The sequence below is a fragment of the Vulpes vulpes genome, chromosome 9, assembly GCF_048418805.1.
Source record: "Vulpes vulpes isolate BD-2025 chromosome 9, VulVul3, whole genome shotgun sequence".
Taxonomy (NCBI): Eukaryota; Metazoa; Chordata; class Mammalia; order Carnivora; family Canidae; genus Vulpes; species Vulpes vulpes.
Genome location: NC_132788.1, coordinates 422,189 through 437,300, shown reverse-complemented (window position 1 = coordinate 437,300; position 15,112 = coordinate 422,189). Strand labels below are relative to the sequence as shown.

General features: G+C 53.2%; 1 protein-coding gene across 13 annotated transcripts in view; it reads right to left on the bottom strand.

The window, feature by feature from the left end:
- The window catches only part of HDLBP (high density lipoprotein binding protein), a 68,262-nt gene that overhangs the window by 24,363 nt on the left and 28,787 nt on the right, over positions 1 to 15,112 (bottom strand). For 11 of the 13 annotated variants that reach the window (XM_025987689.2, XM_072718901.1, XM_072718910.1 and 8 more), the window contains 4 exons: positions 8,620 to 8,684; positions 7,004 to 7,116; positions 5,295 to 5,452; positions 4,014 to 4,229 (listed from right to left, as the gene is read on the bottom strand). In XM_025987689.2, the coding sequence (XP_025843474.1) occupies positions 4,014 to 4,229; positions 5,295 to 5,452; positions 7,004 to 7,079 (450 nt within the window). In that variant the 5' untranslated portion in view covers positions 7,080 to 7,116; positions 8,620 to 8,684. Of the gene's footprint in view, positions 1 to 4,013; positions 4,230 to 5,294; positions 5,453 to 7,003; positions 7,117 to 8,619; positions 8,685 to 10,342; positions 10,478 to 12,981; positions 13,097 to 15,112 lie in introns of those variants that run through there. The other 2 variants (XM_072718899.1, XM_072718909.1) reach the window with 2 other exon arrangements.

Genomic DNA, 15,112 nt, shown 5'->3' with positions numbered 1-15,112 from the left:
TAGAATTTTTGATGTCTGTAATGGGGAGAAGGAAATCAGAACCCAGCATCAACAGGTTTAACTCCTATTAACTGTAACCAGTTAGCAGACGCAACGGGGAAGGATGGCTGTGCCCACGGATGCGGAGTGGGGGCAGGGGGGAGAGAGAGACAAAGCGACTGGACACGACCCAACAGAAAGGGTGGGATATGTGCATTAGAAACTACAAAACACTCCTTAAAAGATCTAATGCAATTCTGAGCAAAATGTAGATTATCAAGCTTGCGTGGCACAATGAAAAAAGAGCAGGGCAGGAAAACCCTGGACCGTCCACGAGGGGTGGTGATAACTGTATCAGATAGAAATCCAAGACCATGACCATGAGGACAGAACACGAGTACAGAGGGGAAGGCCCCCGGGTTGGGACTGAAAATCCACACACACAACCAAGTTAATACGAAAATTTAGGACTTCAAAAAAACCACACTCAAATCACTGGGGGAAAACTTTTATAACTGGTGTTGGCTACCTAACAGACATCTGGAGAAGATGAAAGTGGGTCTGCATGTTGCACTGCTCACAAGAAATCCCAAACTCAAACCCCGCCCTTCCATGCACCAGAGAAAAGACTAGGTTTCTTACAACTCAGAAGTAAAACAAACTTTCCTAACAATAACTCAAAAGAACAAAAGGGTAAGGACACGTAACTGCACTAGAATAAAAAGCCAAATAGCAAAACATACCCAAATCAAAAAACAAATGGTGAAGTGGGAAAGGTGGTTTGTACGGCATGTAGGGTTTGAAGGCTCGACTACACCAAGCAAGGTGGACAACTCTAAAGTTGATAGATGAGGGCAAAGACAAGACAGTGCAGAGACAACACGCACACAGCCCTCAGGTATTAATAAAGACAGACTGAAGGACGCCTGGGGGGCTCAGTGGTTGAGCGTCTGCCTTCAGCTCAGGGCAGGATCCCGGGGTCCCCGAATCCAGTCCCACATTGGGCTCCCCGCAGGGGGCCTGCTTCTCCCTCTGCCTGTGTCTCTGCATCTCTCTCTGTGTCTCTCAGGAATAAATAAATAAAAAAGATACACTGAATTCTGCTCATCAGAAAAAAAAAAAAAAACAAAAACAAATTAAAAGTATACTCTGCTACTTTTCAGAGTGACAAAAAAGCCCAAGCCTCTGCTCCGTGCAGCAGGGCTCTGGGGGAGGCTCTTGGGAACACAAACAATGCCCAGCACCTGAGGGACAGGGCTCGCAGCTCCTGCAGAATAACAATACGCGGTGTCCTCTGGCCCAGCCACCTCACTGCTAGGAAATGGATCTTGAGACACACTTCATGAAACAGGAAATCCCATATGCACAAGGTTTTTATTGAGACACAGTTTGTAACAGGAAAGTTGGGAAGACACCCAAATGCCCATCAACAGGAATGCCTGAATAAATTACAACACACCCACAGAGCATCTCGCAGCTGTACAAAGAAAGGAGCAGAGCCACTATTTGCTGATATGTAGACACCTCCAGAAAATATGCGGGAAAAGACAAGGTGCAGAAGAGGGTTTACTATGACAAGTCATCTTGTACTTCTAGTTTCAAATCTGAAAGAAGGAAGGGGTCCATCAAAGACTAAGAACAGCCAGTCAGCGAGGGAGGGAGGAACAGGGTGCAGAGGCTGTGTCTGACTGAACCTTATTATACTACCCTGTGTACCAGCCTTGACTACAGCTCAAGATGAGAGCACAAATTCCTTCAAGCGATTTTAAAGCCCTATCATCTTCATTAGAACTACTAGGATGAACTCCTGCAACTTCCTACTAAAAAGGCGTGGAGTTCCTGGATGAACAGCTGCCATCAGATCTGTGGCCGCACGCAGCTGGGCCGCTCGTCTCCAGGTTAGAGAGTAGGAAATGGTGGACATGAACGGTCACCCCATAAAGCCGCAGGGTACCAACCTGAAGGTGTCCCACTGTCCAAAGATGATGCAATTTCACCTTAACGACCAACAAACACATCCAAAGTTCATAACGACAAGGAGAAGACTCCCGGATCCCTACTGGACATGCCAGAGCGCCAATGCAGCCTGAACACTGACTAAGCAGCTGGCAGAGGGAAGTTCTTCACAAGGACACCAACTAACGCAGGTGGAGAGCGGGGGTAGCAAGCCACATCCACACGGCGATGAATTTAGGCTGTCATCAGCGGGAGAGGATACAACTGCTATGCCAAAGAACGAATGGGAACTTTATTAATGGATGGATTTGCTGAAGACTCCCAAGTCCAGTGATCCATCTTGGAATCAACAGCAGCTACACAGGACCACCCACGAGTTTTCTTGCCACATAAGCTGAACGTGAAGGAAACCAAGCCCCTGCACCTAACCACCAGTTTACAGGAAACAGTGATGGAGAGTGGGACAAAGCAAACACTCGCTTGTCCTGAAAAATCAAAGGCATCAAGAACAGGAGAAGAGGGCAGTACTGAGGAATGAACGAGCATGGCAGGCAGGCCTGGTTCAGGTGTCGGTTTCAACAAGTCAACTCAGAAAGACACCTGCAGATAATGAGGGAAGCCCATTAAATAGACACGGGTGAATGGATATATTCAGAAATTACTATTAGTTTTAATAAGTTAATAGCCTAGGAGATTATATTAAGAGGGGGGCACACTGAGTTATTTACAAGCAAATAATGTATCTGGGATTTGCTTTAAAGTAATGGGGGCGGGGGCACTGGTTCAGATCTCCGGGCTCAGTGCTCAATCACTAAATACTCAAATATTCACCAACCAGTAAACAGCCCAAGTCTGAGAGCTTACTACACACCAGCCACAAAGTGAAGCAATCGACACACATTTTCAATTGCCTACACTTAATGAGTTCATTCCCGAAGCTGGTGGGGGTTAGGGACTGACTGTTCCAGGGCCCAGCACGTCTGAGTGAGAGAGGCTGGGCAGCACAGGGCCAATCCCCTCCTCTGTGAAGAGTCCCCGGCCCCTGCCCCACGGCATATCATCTTCTAGCCACCACATTCTGGAGCCAGCTCCCCGATGAGCTCACAGACCATTAGGGTCAGGTGGAGAGGACCCCTATTTCTTCTCTCATTTTATAAAAGATTATAGTTTTAAGTAGTCTCTATACCCAACGTTGGGCTCAAACTTACAAGCAAGATCGAGACTTACACTCTACTGACTGAGCCAGCCAGGAATCCATGGGCCTCCATATTTCTAAGTAAACCCATCTAAAGTTGTACCTGTCACAAGACTTTTTTTCGACTTTTTAAAAAATTTACTTATTTTAGAGAGAGCACACATAGGCAAGCACGCACCAGGGGGACGGGCAGAGAGGATTCCAAGCAGGCCCTGCACCAAGCACACAACCCAATGTGGGGCTTGATCTTAGGACCCTGAGATCAAGACATGAGCTGAAATCAAGAGTTGGATGCTCAACTAACTGCGCCACCCAGGCACCCGTCCTAAGACGCTTTATTAAGATTGTGTTTACCCTGATCTTCAAGTGATGCCATGTATGGAGAAATACATCATAGGTTTATTTATTTATTACAACAGTTCCCCAATAAATTACAAGTAATGCTATCAAACTGCTAAGGACTATGGGAATTGGCTTAAAATACACACCTGAACTCGCACTCTCCCAACACAGGACCTGGAAATGTGTACGTACACAGCAATATGCTGAGTCCTGAGCCGCGCCCTGGGAATGAGTGACCCGCGGTGGTGTATTCACTATACCATCCAGCAAGCCTGGCTTCTCGGAGTGTCCCAACCTCTGGGACAAGCCTTAATCTTCCTGTACATTCACTCAAACAGCAAAATCAGTAGGTGTCCTCCTTCTGTCACTGATTTTGGGGCTTTCCAACTAAAAATGCTACGAGACTCCAAATGTTGCTGGCCTACCTCTGAACTCTGGACTTTCTGCCACAGCTTGTGACAAAGCCTGACCGTACCTGTTGCAGCCCGTGGTACAGGGCTGGAGCACATCCACTCAGGGGGATGAGGCTGGGGATACCCACCTGAGTCTGCAGCCTAGCGACAATGTCCTTCCGGGCTTTCATGACAGCGTCCAGCTTCCCTGACACCATGATGGAGAGGCCCTGGTCTTTGGCGAGAGACAGCTCCAGATGGGCACCGGTCCTCTGCATGATCTCTAGGCAGATTTTTGCTTGCTCACCTTCTCCAAATTGGTTCATGTCCTTGTATTTTCTCTCTTCCAGGGGTACATGGAACACCTACTCAGGAAAGGTCAGAAAGGGAAGGTAAAGAGATCAAGAGCTGGGAGGGCGTGTAAATGTTTAGGTATTTCATTCACTAAGTATCTCCACCTCCTCCCCATCCACACACACTCCAAGGCCAGAGCAGCAGGGGTGGAGGCCCACGCAGAGAGCGCCTGAGGGTAAGGGAGCTGGCACTGCAGGGAAGAGAAGTACTCTCACAAATGGACACAATGGACAGTGAGGAAGAGCGGCAGAGGACACCCTCAGGGGGTGGGGAGAACAGCTGGGAGACAGGAGACCCAAGACCACCGAGAAGAGCAAAATGGTGAGGGCAACGGAAAAGGGTAGGCAGGGGAGCGGCGTGAGCATGGTGGGGTGCAATCCAAGCGGAGGTGACAAAGGGCTCAAGCCGAAGGGTACTGGCTGACTGATGACTCAGCTTTGCCTTAGCTGCTCCATCAAGGGAGGCAGATGCAGGAGGAACCAAAATGATCCAGGCCTTGGGCCTGAACCCCTCAGTAGAACATAGTGCAGTTAACAGAGAGGAAGACTGGGGAGACATCAGTCCCATCTCAGAGAGCCTGAAAGGTGCCAAGTTCCAGAATGCAACTGGTTGCGGTGGCTCAGGCTCAGGGAAGGGGACTCCTCGGCACATGGGTGGTGGGTAATTAGCACCCACGACCCAACACAAGGTCAGAGAGAAGTGCTATGTCTGCCGATACCCCACATTAAGGCAGCACAGGAATGGACTTGTGAGAGGAAAGAAGCCAAGAAAAGACAACTCGCTTTGACACGGTGGGACACAAGGCAGAGAAGACAAGTTCTTGTGGGGCTGGTGAGGTGGCAGGCCGCTTGCAGCAGGCTGAAGAACCTTCTGAGTGTTGGGGCTACACAGGTGGGCATGACGACAGGCTCCCCAGGAATGGGGTGGGGGTGGGGGGGAGGCAGGGGTGCTGATTCACTGACAGCCTCTTCCCCTTACACACCCAAAGCACGCTCACGGTGGTGCGTTCAAAAACCATTCTATCAGGTGCTACCACTTCCTACTTGGGAGGAACAGGTAAAGAATGGAGTTTCTACCTGAGTGATGACGGAAGCTTTGATGGGCCGGATCTTGTTACTCCAGGCGCCAGCAGGCTCCTGGGCGTTCTCCAAGCAAGCTGATTTCTCTGGGAGCGGAGGAAAGGCATCTTTGTAGGTTGGAGGGTCGCTCTCCTCTTCCGAATTTAAAGTAGCAACTGGACCGGCCAACATAGATTAAAAGGAAGCACAGTGCTTTCAACATTAGACCAAAAAAGGTTTGATGAGTTTTAACGTCAAAACAACATTAACTGTTTGAGTGACAACTGTTTGAGCACCCCACCACCCCCCGCCTACCCAATCTCTTCCTTGAAGTGATGGGCAAGAGCCCCAGGAGGTCACCAGGCCCAGCACCCTCAGGTGCCGCATGTGGTCTGAGAGGCAGCCTCTCACCTGCTGGCAAGTACCCTGCCCTTGCATGTAGCCTCCGTGCTGAGTGGTCAGCTCAGACACCAGGTGCCCTGCTCCCCCCTGAATGGGGTGAGCCCCTTGAAAACAGGCCTTGCCACAAAGAATTTAAGCCCCTGAGTCTTCTGATCCTGTGCTTTAAAAAATCACAGCTATGACAATGTTTGGCACATAACCAGCCCTTAAATTTGCAGAATAAAATAATGCTGTTGCTCAGCACTGCCTGTCAGAACTGCCTCTGAGCCCGACTTCAGCCGTTTCCCACTGTAGTATACAGCACTGAAAATCACCCTTTTGGGAGCTGCCATCCCTAGCCACCTCGCTCCAATCCTCAGGAGCAACAAGCGTTGTGGAAACCAGGCCCCCAGAGCATTAATTGCTTCCATCCCCCACGGCGCCCTAATCATTCACGATCTTGTCCCATTAACCACAGCTCCGTGAAAACAGGAGTGTGACTGTTTTTGGATCACCCCAAATGCCCTGGCAATGGCAGGGCCCAATCAAAACCACTCTGAATGGATGTGCCCACAGTGCAGGGAGATGACCTTTGGAATCAGACAGGCCTACGTCCAAGTCTGGGTTCACCACTTCTGGCCACATGGCTGTGCTATCCCGGGACACCAATCAAGACGCGGCGCCGACAGGCAGCTGGAGCCCGTCAATGCCTTGCTTCCCTCATCTGAAATGCAGACCCTACAGGGTCTTGGATTAAGTACAAGGATTCAGCCCGGCAGGCACTCTGCACTGTTTGGGTCTCCACTGCCCTAGAAACAAGCACTTAAAGCACACAGCCAGTGTCAATGGTGTCAGAGTGAATTTTTAGTTTTAATTAAACTTAAGAACTGATAGTCGACTAGTTAATCTACTCTTCCTCCTGAAAATTTCATCATCTACACACAGTTGAATGATTACAGAAAAGAATTGAGCATCCGAAACAAGTTATCCTGTTTTTGTAAATACATACCAGATTTTGAAGGATTCAACACCACTGGGGAACAGCAATTTTGCAAAAGAATCTCATTTTGATTACCAAGGATCAAAATCACTGGCTTTCCAGAAAGTAGTCCACACATCCAATCTTTCTGTGTCCAGAAATATCTGTCGCTCCTGCCCAATTCCACCCTGCACGCAGGGGCAGTGCCGGGCTGGCAGTGCAACACAGAGCAGGTAAGAAGCAGGAGCCTAGGCTCTACCCCACGGCTACAGTCCCAGAAGGCACTTCTAAGAGGCCATAAGGTTTGACAAAGATTTGGAAAGAGTAGTGTCTCAAAGTGAGAAGACGAGCACAAAAGGGCGGTCACCTTTGATCTGTTGCGGAACCAGCCCACTTCGGTGTTCAGCAAAGCTCTCTTGGGTCAAAACTGCAACGGAGCTCATGGTGGATCTCGCGCCTACACACAATCCGGGTGAGCCACTGAAGCAGGAGGGAGTGAGTCAGAGAGAAGACAGTCAAGGCACAGCCAAACTGTTAGGCTTAGGATTTTAGCCAAGGTTTTAATTCAGTTTCATCAGCAAACCACATCATTTTCCTCACTTACAACCCCTGATGTAAAATAGCACCCCAACTTTCACCAAATGATGAAAGGAAGGAAAATTCAAGTGAAGTTCCCCTCAAAAGTTATCCTCTAAGTGAGGAGCCAGAGGCTCCAGCTGAGACTCCAGTCCCACGATGTCCAGGGGCTGCAGAGACGGCCTGCAGATCAACATCTGGATGGTTCTCCTAACAGCTATCTCAGTTATTTTGTTAACTTGTTCATCCACATGCCTCCTGATGCTTATAAAATCCATCACGTGACAGTTGCTACAAGGAGCCATCGGATGGCCCCTGCAAGGACGGTGGGCACCGTGGCCACGGTCAGCCAGGCCCAGCACACCGCAGCCGGCCTGGCGATGCTGCTGCTGGCGAGATCCTTCCTTCGGTGCTCCGTGGCAACAATGTAACAGCAAGAAGCAGGGTGGTTAAGTGCCTCTGACTTGTGCTGGCTGGTTATTCTCTGATGTCCTAGCTCTCAGGGGCCAGAGGGGACTCAGGGCAGCTGGAACCAACCCAAGGGCAGAGTTCCTCAGTTCAGGGAAGGAACCAAGCAGTGTGTGCCTCCAGATCCCACTCCTGGGTGCCAGGTACTCAGGGGGACTGTGGGCTCTGAAAGCCACAGCCCCTTATCTGGAAAGGGGGCTCATTCAGCTTTGAGGCAGGGGTGTTCGCTTCCTCCCTTCACCTTCCTGTAGGTGAGCTCCATGCGACTGTGATGACAAGAACCCACTCTTTCCACACCATTGTGCACCAAAGTGTCTTTTTCTACCACCATGGCAAAAAAGTATTAAGAGAGCCAAGTGATGGAATAAAGGGGAGTTTCTGCAATAATTTTCACAGCTCTGGGAGACTTCTTCCCAAGTTCAAGAAAATTAAGCTCTGCATTCCTCAAGAGAAGGAGGATCCAAATTCAGATAATCATGAACAAACATAATTCACATTTAAGGAAAAAAAAAAAAAAAAAGGCTTGGGGGTGCCTGGGTGGCTCAGTCCGTTAAGCATCTGCCTTCCGCTCAGGGCATGATCTCGGGGTCCTGGGATTGAGCCAAGGGTTGGGCTCCCTGCTCAGCGAGCAGTCTGCTTCTCCCTCTCCCCACCCCAAATTTTGCTGTCTCTCTCTCTCTCTCATAAATAAGTAAACAAATAATTGAAATCTTAAAAAAAGAAAAAAAAGAAAGAAAAGACTTAAAAATAAGTAGAAACCAGAGGACACACGTGAAGGGCTCCTCTTGGGAGGTGTAGTTACAGCAAGTCTTTCTGAGCCACTAGAAACTTAAGAATAAAACATAAGGAAAGAAAGAAAAAAAAAAAAAAACACATAAGGAAAGAAGGCACACATGCAGCCCAGGGATGGGAAGCCTCCGAAGGAGCAGTCACACTTACCAGCAAAACGGTCAGTAGCCAGAGAGTCCGTCCTCAGGCGGTGAGTGCCAGCCTGCCAGGTTGTGCTGGTGTGGGTCAGGAAGGGGGCGGCAAGAAGACAAGGAGACCAAAGTTACTTATCTGCATTCTGGAACCCAGACCCTTTCACCTCCCAACCAGAAGAGGGCAAAACATCATCTACTGCTTTGCTTACCAACACTAACATTTAGACAAGTTCCTTGGGAAAAAAAGGGAAGCTCTGCCCCTGGGCTATTAGCGTCAAACAATACCTAGTATATACAGTAAAATCTAAAGCTTCCACAACTTTTAGAGGGCAACTTTTCCCTGGACTCGAGGGAGTGACATCTTAATGCCAAAACTTTTCAATTTAACCATTCTGAACTGGTTTTATAAAATCCTTATAAAACTGGTGGCTTGCTTTCCTGCATGGTTGAGTAATTTCTCCTGCACTCCTCTTAATCTCTGACTGCTGAGCCAGAAGCAGCAGACCCTGTGACCTTGTGCTACGACACAGAATAGTACGTGGACCTTTGGGGTCCTGAGCTCTTGATGGTGACGGAGATCCACCATCTTTATGAGCTCGCTGTGTGTTTTGTAGTTACTTTGTTCTCACTGTCATCCTGTAAAAGGCCTTCGGTCCCTTCTAATTCGCCGGGATTTAGAAACCAGGCCATAAAATAGCAGGGTTGGAAGGAACCTTCAAAGGCCCGCTGAGGAAGACCAAGAAGTGCTCTGTGAAGTAAGAGGGTGTGGGTCATCTTGCCTTGGGGACTCTGGCTTCCAGGTCGGTGACCTGCCACTTTACACAGAACACCACACACACTCAGTCAAGTGCAATGAGGTAGGTGTCAAGATGGGGACTCAACAGTAATCCTATCTCCCACCTAACTGGAGAGTAACATCCCAAATCCTTGCCCATAATATGACTATTTCAGGAGCTAGGAGGACAGTTCATGGTCGTCAGGGATGTACCAGCAGACTCCAGATTTAAAAGGGTCTCATTGTCCAGCAGCATTGCAGGACTTTAAAAAAAAAAAAATCTCTAAATGCAGGGTTTCAGCCACATGGGCCAGAGCCTGTCTGGGGCCCCAAGTCCCACCAGACACTCGTATGTACCAAGACAGAGGAAGAAAAGTGGAAGCAAACTGACCCAGACAGTTTTGAGAATCTGTCTTCAATGAACTTGTAACCCACAAGTTCTAAAGATTAAGACTTTTCCATTAAATCACATTATCAAAGTAGCACATCCACACGTAGATTCTGACCGGGTGTAAAAGGTGAGCACTCCCTGGGTTTCCGAGGGTCTGACCAGGGCACACTTGGCCAGCCTAGGCATGAGATGGAGGTGTTCTAGGTCAAAGTGCCAACAGTGAAGCCAGGATCCAAGCGTCTACCCTGCCCTCCTCACTCAGAACTCCTACTTGGGCTGCACCTGCTCTTTTACCTACTGACCTTGCATTTTCACAGCCTCCCACTCCAGGTCACGCCACGTCACCTCCTAAAACCCACAGACATCCACCCCCCTAATAACCCAAGTTCCCCACGAGGACTATGTTCACACCCTCTTCTCTGGGCTCCCACAGACCAGCCCTCCTGCCTTCCTAGACAGGACATATCTTCAGTGCCCAGTGACAGCCATTCAATAAACGTGGCCAAGTGTGATCACTGTCTGCGTCCCCCCCAGCAAGAGGTCTGTGACGAGCAATTCCCACTGTGCACCTACTGTCACACGAGATGGGACAAATTCCTGAAGGTCTGAGGTAGCTCATGCACCTTTCAGAAGTCAATTCCACCTCGATCTTCTATAAAACCCCTTAGTCCAAGCGGCTCAAGGAAGGATCACCGACTCAGCTGAACCTACCAACGTGTTGGAGAGAGTCTGTCCCAGAATCTCTAACACCCCCACGTGTGTACAGACCCTTGGGCAGCAAGAGGACAGAGTGGACCTCCAATAAATAAATAAATAAATAAGTAAGTAAGTAAGTAAGTAAATAAATCGAGACTTGTTTGACAGGATACACTGGGTCTCTAGTCCCCAGATTTCCAGCGGCAGTAAACTGAATAGATTGCAACGAGCAGCAGAGTTAACATCTGGGGCTCTGATATCATCAAATAAAGTTTCTCTTTTTCTTATAAACTTCTCAAAAAAACCCATTTTTTTAGAACTCGCTTTAAGCACAGACCTTACGATCCATATGTAAATACAGACCTCCCTCCACGTGAGGCTCCGGGGTAAGATTTTATAAAAGGCCAATCTTGGTCCTCCTAACATGCACTCAGCATGACTGTCTACCTGCCTCAACCTCAACAAAGCAGCACTACGAAACTGAACCCACAGCTCTCTGCCCACCCAAATGTGCTCCCCACCAGTGCTCCACCCTCCCAGACAACACCCAGCAAGACAACTCCCACTTCACTGAGGCCTTGGGCGACCTTGCCAGTGATCACTGCTATCTAAGGTTCTGAGGACACCTTACACAGGCCACATTACCAAGGAACAGAGGCCAAACACAGGGTATCACAGCCCCTCACTGAATCTAACAATGTTGCTCAAATCGGGCTTGAAAGGGACCCGAGGCAAGGCTCTACTGCAGTCTGTGAGCACCAGACCAGAGCTGCGTGGTCTTCCAGGGGCGCCCTGCTCCGCTTCTACACACTGTCACAGTGGTCTGCCTCCTGCAGTGCCAAGACCTGCAACTTCTCCCCGCTGTTGCCGCGGAGAACAAGTCCATTTTTTTCTACGAGACCACCTCAGACACATGGAGCACACTCCTGCGGCTCTTCCCAGGACCGCTCCAGTTCTGCCTTGGTGTGGCTTGCCGTCGACCACAGTTTGTGCAGGAAGCATTTGGATCCACTCGCTCAACAGCAATCTCACAATACTCTCATGCTAGACTTTGCTGTTAGTTTGCAGAGTGTGAAAGTCCAGGTGTGTGTGTGTGTGGGGGGGGGGCACATCTCAGAACAGAACTAGACCCAAAGGAAAGAGGATGGACAGGACCAGAGGCTGCCCTCTTCCACCCCGGGGAACCATCGAGCATGCCTGACCACCACCTGGAGAAATGTCACGTCCCAGGGACATTGGACCACGACAGAAACCTGGTCCCCGCACAAACAACAGGGAAGCCCCTACATGAAAAATTTTAACTTCTCCGCAAAAAGGAAAAGTCTGTGCAAGCAGCTAACAGTACGGGGAGGACCCTATCTGGGCCCTGGGCCCTGGGCAGGACTGAGCAACAGGGTACCCGGCGCCTCCAGCGGAGACCAGCACTTCTCTGCGGGCTGCAAACTGCACTGTCTGCTCTCACCCCTACGGTCGTCCTGCAGGAGAGCTTCCCCCACCCGCCACGGGCAGCCCCAGTTCCCGCCGAGGCTGTGAGCTACCCCCAGGGCCAGGTGAGCCGGTGCTGGCGGCCGCCCCAGGCCCAGTGCCGACCCCCGACCCCCGACCCCCGGGCAGGGGGAGCTCCCGCAGATGCAGATGCAGATGCCCCCTCCGCAGGTGGCCCGGTGCCCCCGCCCCCGCCCCCGCCCGCCCCGCCGGCAGCAGGAGGCAGCAGGAACTCTCGCAGATGCCACCTCAGCAGGCCCTCCCACAGGCCACGCGAGCCCGCGGGCGGGGACAGGCTTAAAGGGGCAGCGGCCGCGGCCTCCCGCCGTCCACCCAGATTCGGTACTTTTCCGTAATGTGTTTTTTTTTCGTGCGCGGACCCTGGGGTGCGTCCAAGTCCGCCGGGGCCCCCGGGTCAGCAGGCGCCCCGGGCCGGGCAGCGGGGGGCAGGTGGAGGTGCGGCGGGGCCCGCGCCCCGACCCGACCTGGCCCGGCCCGGCCCTGCCCGCGGACCCGCTGCCCCCCCCCCCCCCCCGCCCCCCGGCCCGGCCGCGGGAGGGGCCGCCCTCACCGCCCGACGCCCACGTCAGCGCCCGAGCCCCAGGTCGGCCGCCCCTCCCCCGCGCCGCACCGCACCGCGCCGGGGAGCAGGGGGCTGGGGGGGCGGGGCGGGGGGGGCACCGCGGGGGGCGCAGGCGGGGCGGGGGGGGGGGGGGCGCCCGGAGCCGCGGACTCGGGAAAGTTTCTCAGCCTCCCGGCCGGCGCGGCCCATGCGCAGTGGGACAGGGAGCCCGGACGGGTCTGGCCCGCTGGGGGTGGGGGAGGGGGAGGGGGAGGAGGAGGAGGGGGAGGGGGAGGACGAGGACGGAGGGGAGGGGAGGGGAGGGGAGGGGAGGGGGCAGCGGCCACGTCCCCTCCCCTCCCCCGCCCGCGCTCCACGTCTCCACGTCGGCAGCCCCGGCAGCCCCGGCCGCCCGCGCCCCAACCCGCCCCCACCGCCCGCGCACTCCCCGCGCACTCCCCGCGCTCACTCGCCGGGGTGGGTCGGGGTCGGGGTCGGGTCCGGGTCCGCCTCCGCCCGCTCGCCGGCCGCCGGGAGAAGCCGGGCCGCTCCGCTCCGAGGCCGGCGCCCGGGCCCCCGCGGCTATATAGGGCGGCGGCTCCAATCCCGCCGAGACACGTCAGGCGGCGGCCGCCCCGCCCCGCGCCCGAGGCCCCGCCCCCACGGCCCCGCCCCGCGCCCGAGGCCCCGCCCCCGCGCCCGAGGCCCCGCCCCGCCCCCCACGGGGTCCCCACTGACGGCGCAGGGCCCGCACCCCGGGCGGGGAGAGCCCCAGAGCCCCGGGCGGGGGAGGGGCCGGGCCGGGCGGGGGCGGGGGGCGGGGGCGCGCACCCCCACCACACCCCCAGCCTGACAGCTCCCCAGGACGCCGGCACCTTCCTCCCCCTCCTCCCCTGTGGTTCCCAGCCGTGGGGCCTCCTCCGTCCCGTCCCCTGGCGTCCAGGCCCCCGCGTCAGGACCGCATGATTTCCGCAGGAAGGGGAGAGCAGGGGCGCCTAGTCCGCGTCCCACCATAGAACCGCAGGAGAGGGAATCCCCGCCCTAGGGGGCTTGGGCCCTAGAGGACAGTGGCTCATCAGGTGTGCATCCCTGCATAATCGATCGCTGCCCTGTTCCATTTTTAAATCAAAGGTCCGGGGATCCCTGGGTGGCTCAGTGGTTTAGCGCCTGCCTTTGGCCCAGGGCGCGATCCTGGGGTCCTGGGATCGAGCCCCACATCGGGTTTCTGGCATGGAGCCTGCTTCTCCCTCCTCCTGTGTCTCTGCCTCTCTCTCTAAATCTTAAAAAAATAAAATAAATAAACCAAGGGTCCAGAGCCCCCACAGGATCCTGCATGAGTGAGGGTGGTGCACAGCCTGGGCCACAGAGGGTAAGCGGCAGGGGCCATGGCAACAGCAGACAGGAAGGCCTGAGCCTGGCCAGCACAGCCTGCAGTCCTACAGTGGTGCTTGGGATGGGAGGAGGATGGGCAGTTTGAAGGGGCAGAAGGCAGGACCAGATGTACTTTCCTCAGGGGAACACAAAGTATGTGGGGGAGGGGAACAGGTTGGGCTGCTGCAACCATTCAGTCTGAAGAGGACGCCAGCTTTCCAGTGGGGTTGGCGATCAACCAGGTGGCCAGATTTGGAAGTAGCACCAAGAGGTCCCCGTAGGTGGAGGCAGAGCATGACAAGAGCTAAGAATGGCAGGGAGGTTTTTGGCTGCCCACACCAAGATTGGGAGTCTGAAGACAACCTGCAGGAAAGGGCACAGAGTGTGACAAGAGATGCCCATGGGATGGCAGGTGCGGGTGTCAAGAAGGCAACTCTATATGCGAGCTGAAGGCCAGGGGAGAAGCTCAGCTCAGCCCACAGGAAACCCTCAGGAGATCACTGGGGGAGAGAAATCCATAGAAAGCAGTCAAAAATCCATCCCTTCCAGCCAAGGACATCATTGTTGAAGCAGTGCCATTAGTTCCCTAGGATGGGACCCCGACAGGTAGCATATCCTTAGACTTGGAAGCACCAAGGTCTCTAGCCTCCCCTACTAGGTTATTAGTATTTGCAGGTACTCCGTCCGTGGGGACTAACTAACCAGCAACTCAGACAAGTGTTTTGTTTTGTTTTTGAAGTCTTAGTACCGTGTGTGTGTGTGTGTGTGTGTGTGTGTGTGTGTGTGGCTGGGGGTGGGGGGTAAAGAGGAAGAAGGGAGGGATTCTCCAACAGTTGGCGGGTTGACTGTCGAGGAACTTCCAATAGAGCTTGGAAGTCACCCCAGTCAGAGGCTCGCACAGAAGGCCTTAAAAGACGGTAAAAGACATACAGTTAACAAAAGATATTGTAAAATCAGATGCTGAGTTTGTGCTACAAACCGTCCCAGGACGCTTCTCTGTGTTTCGCCACCCCCCCCCCCTCCCCCCAGCAAGCTTTAGTGCACTGAAACTACTAGTTTGTAGAGGCAGATTTTCAGAGGCCTAGGTCCAGCAACAGTCACACCAGATAATGTGTGAACCCCCTATGGCTACCTCAAAAAGTGAACATCAGTCTGTGACATTTGGGTTTTCGGCCCTCAAGCGGACAGGGGAGAAGATGTGGGCCTGTGCAGGTTAGAACAGAATCCCC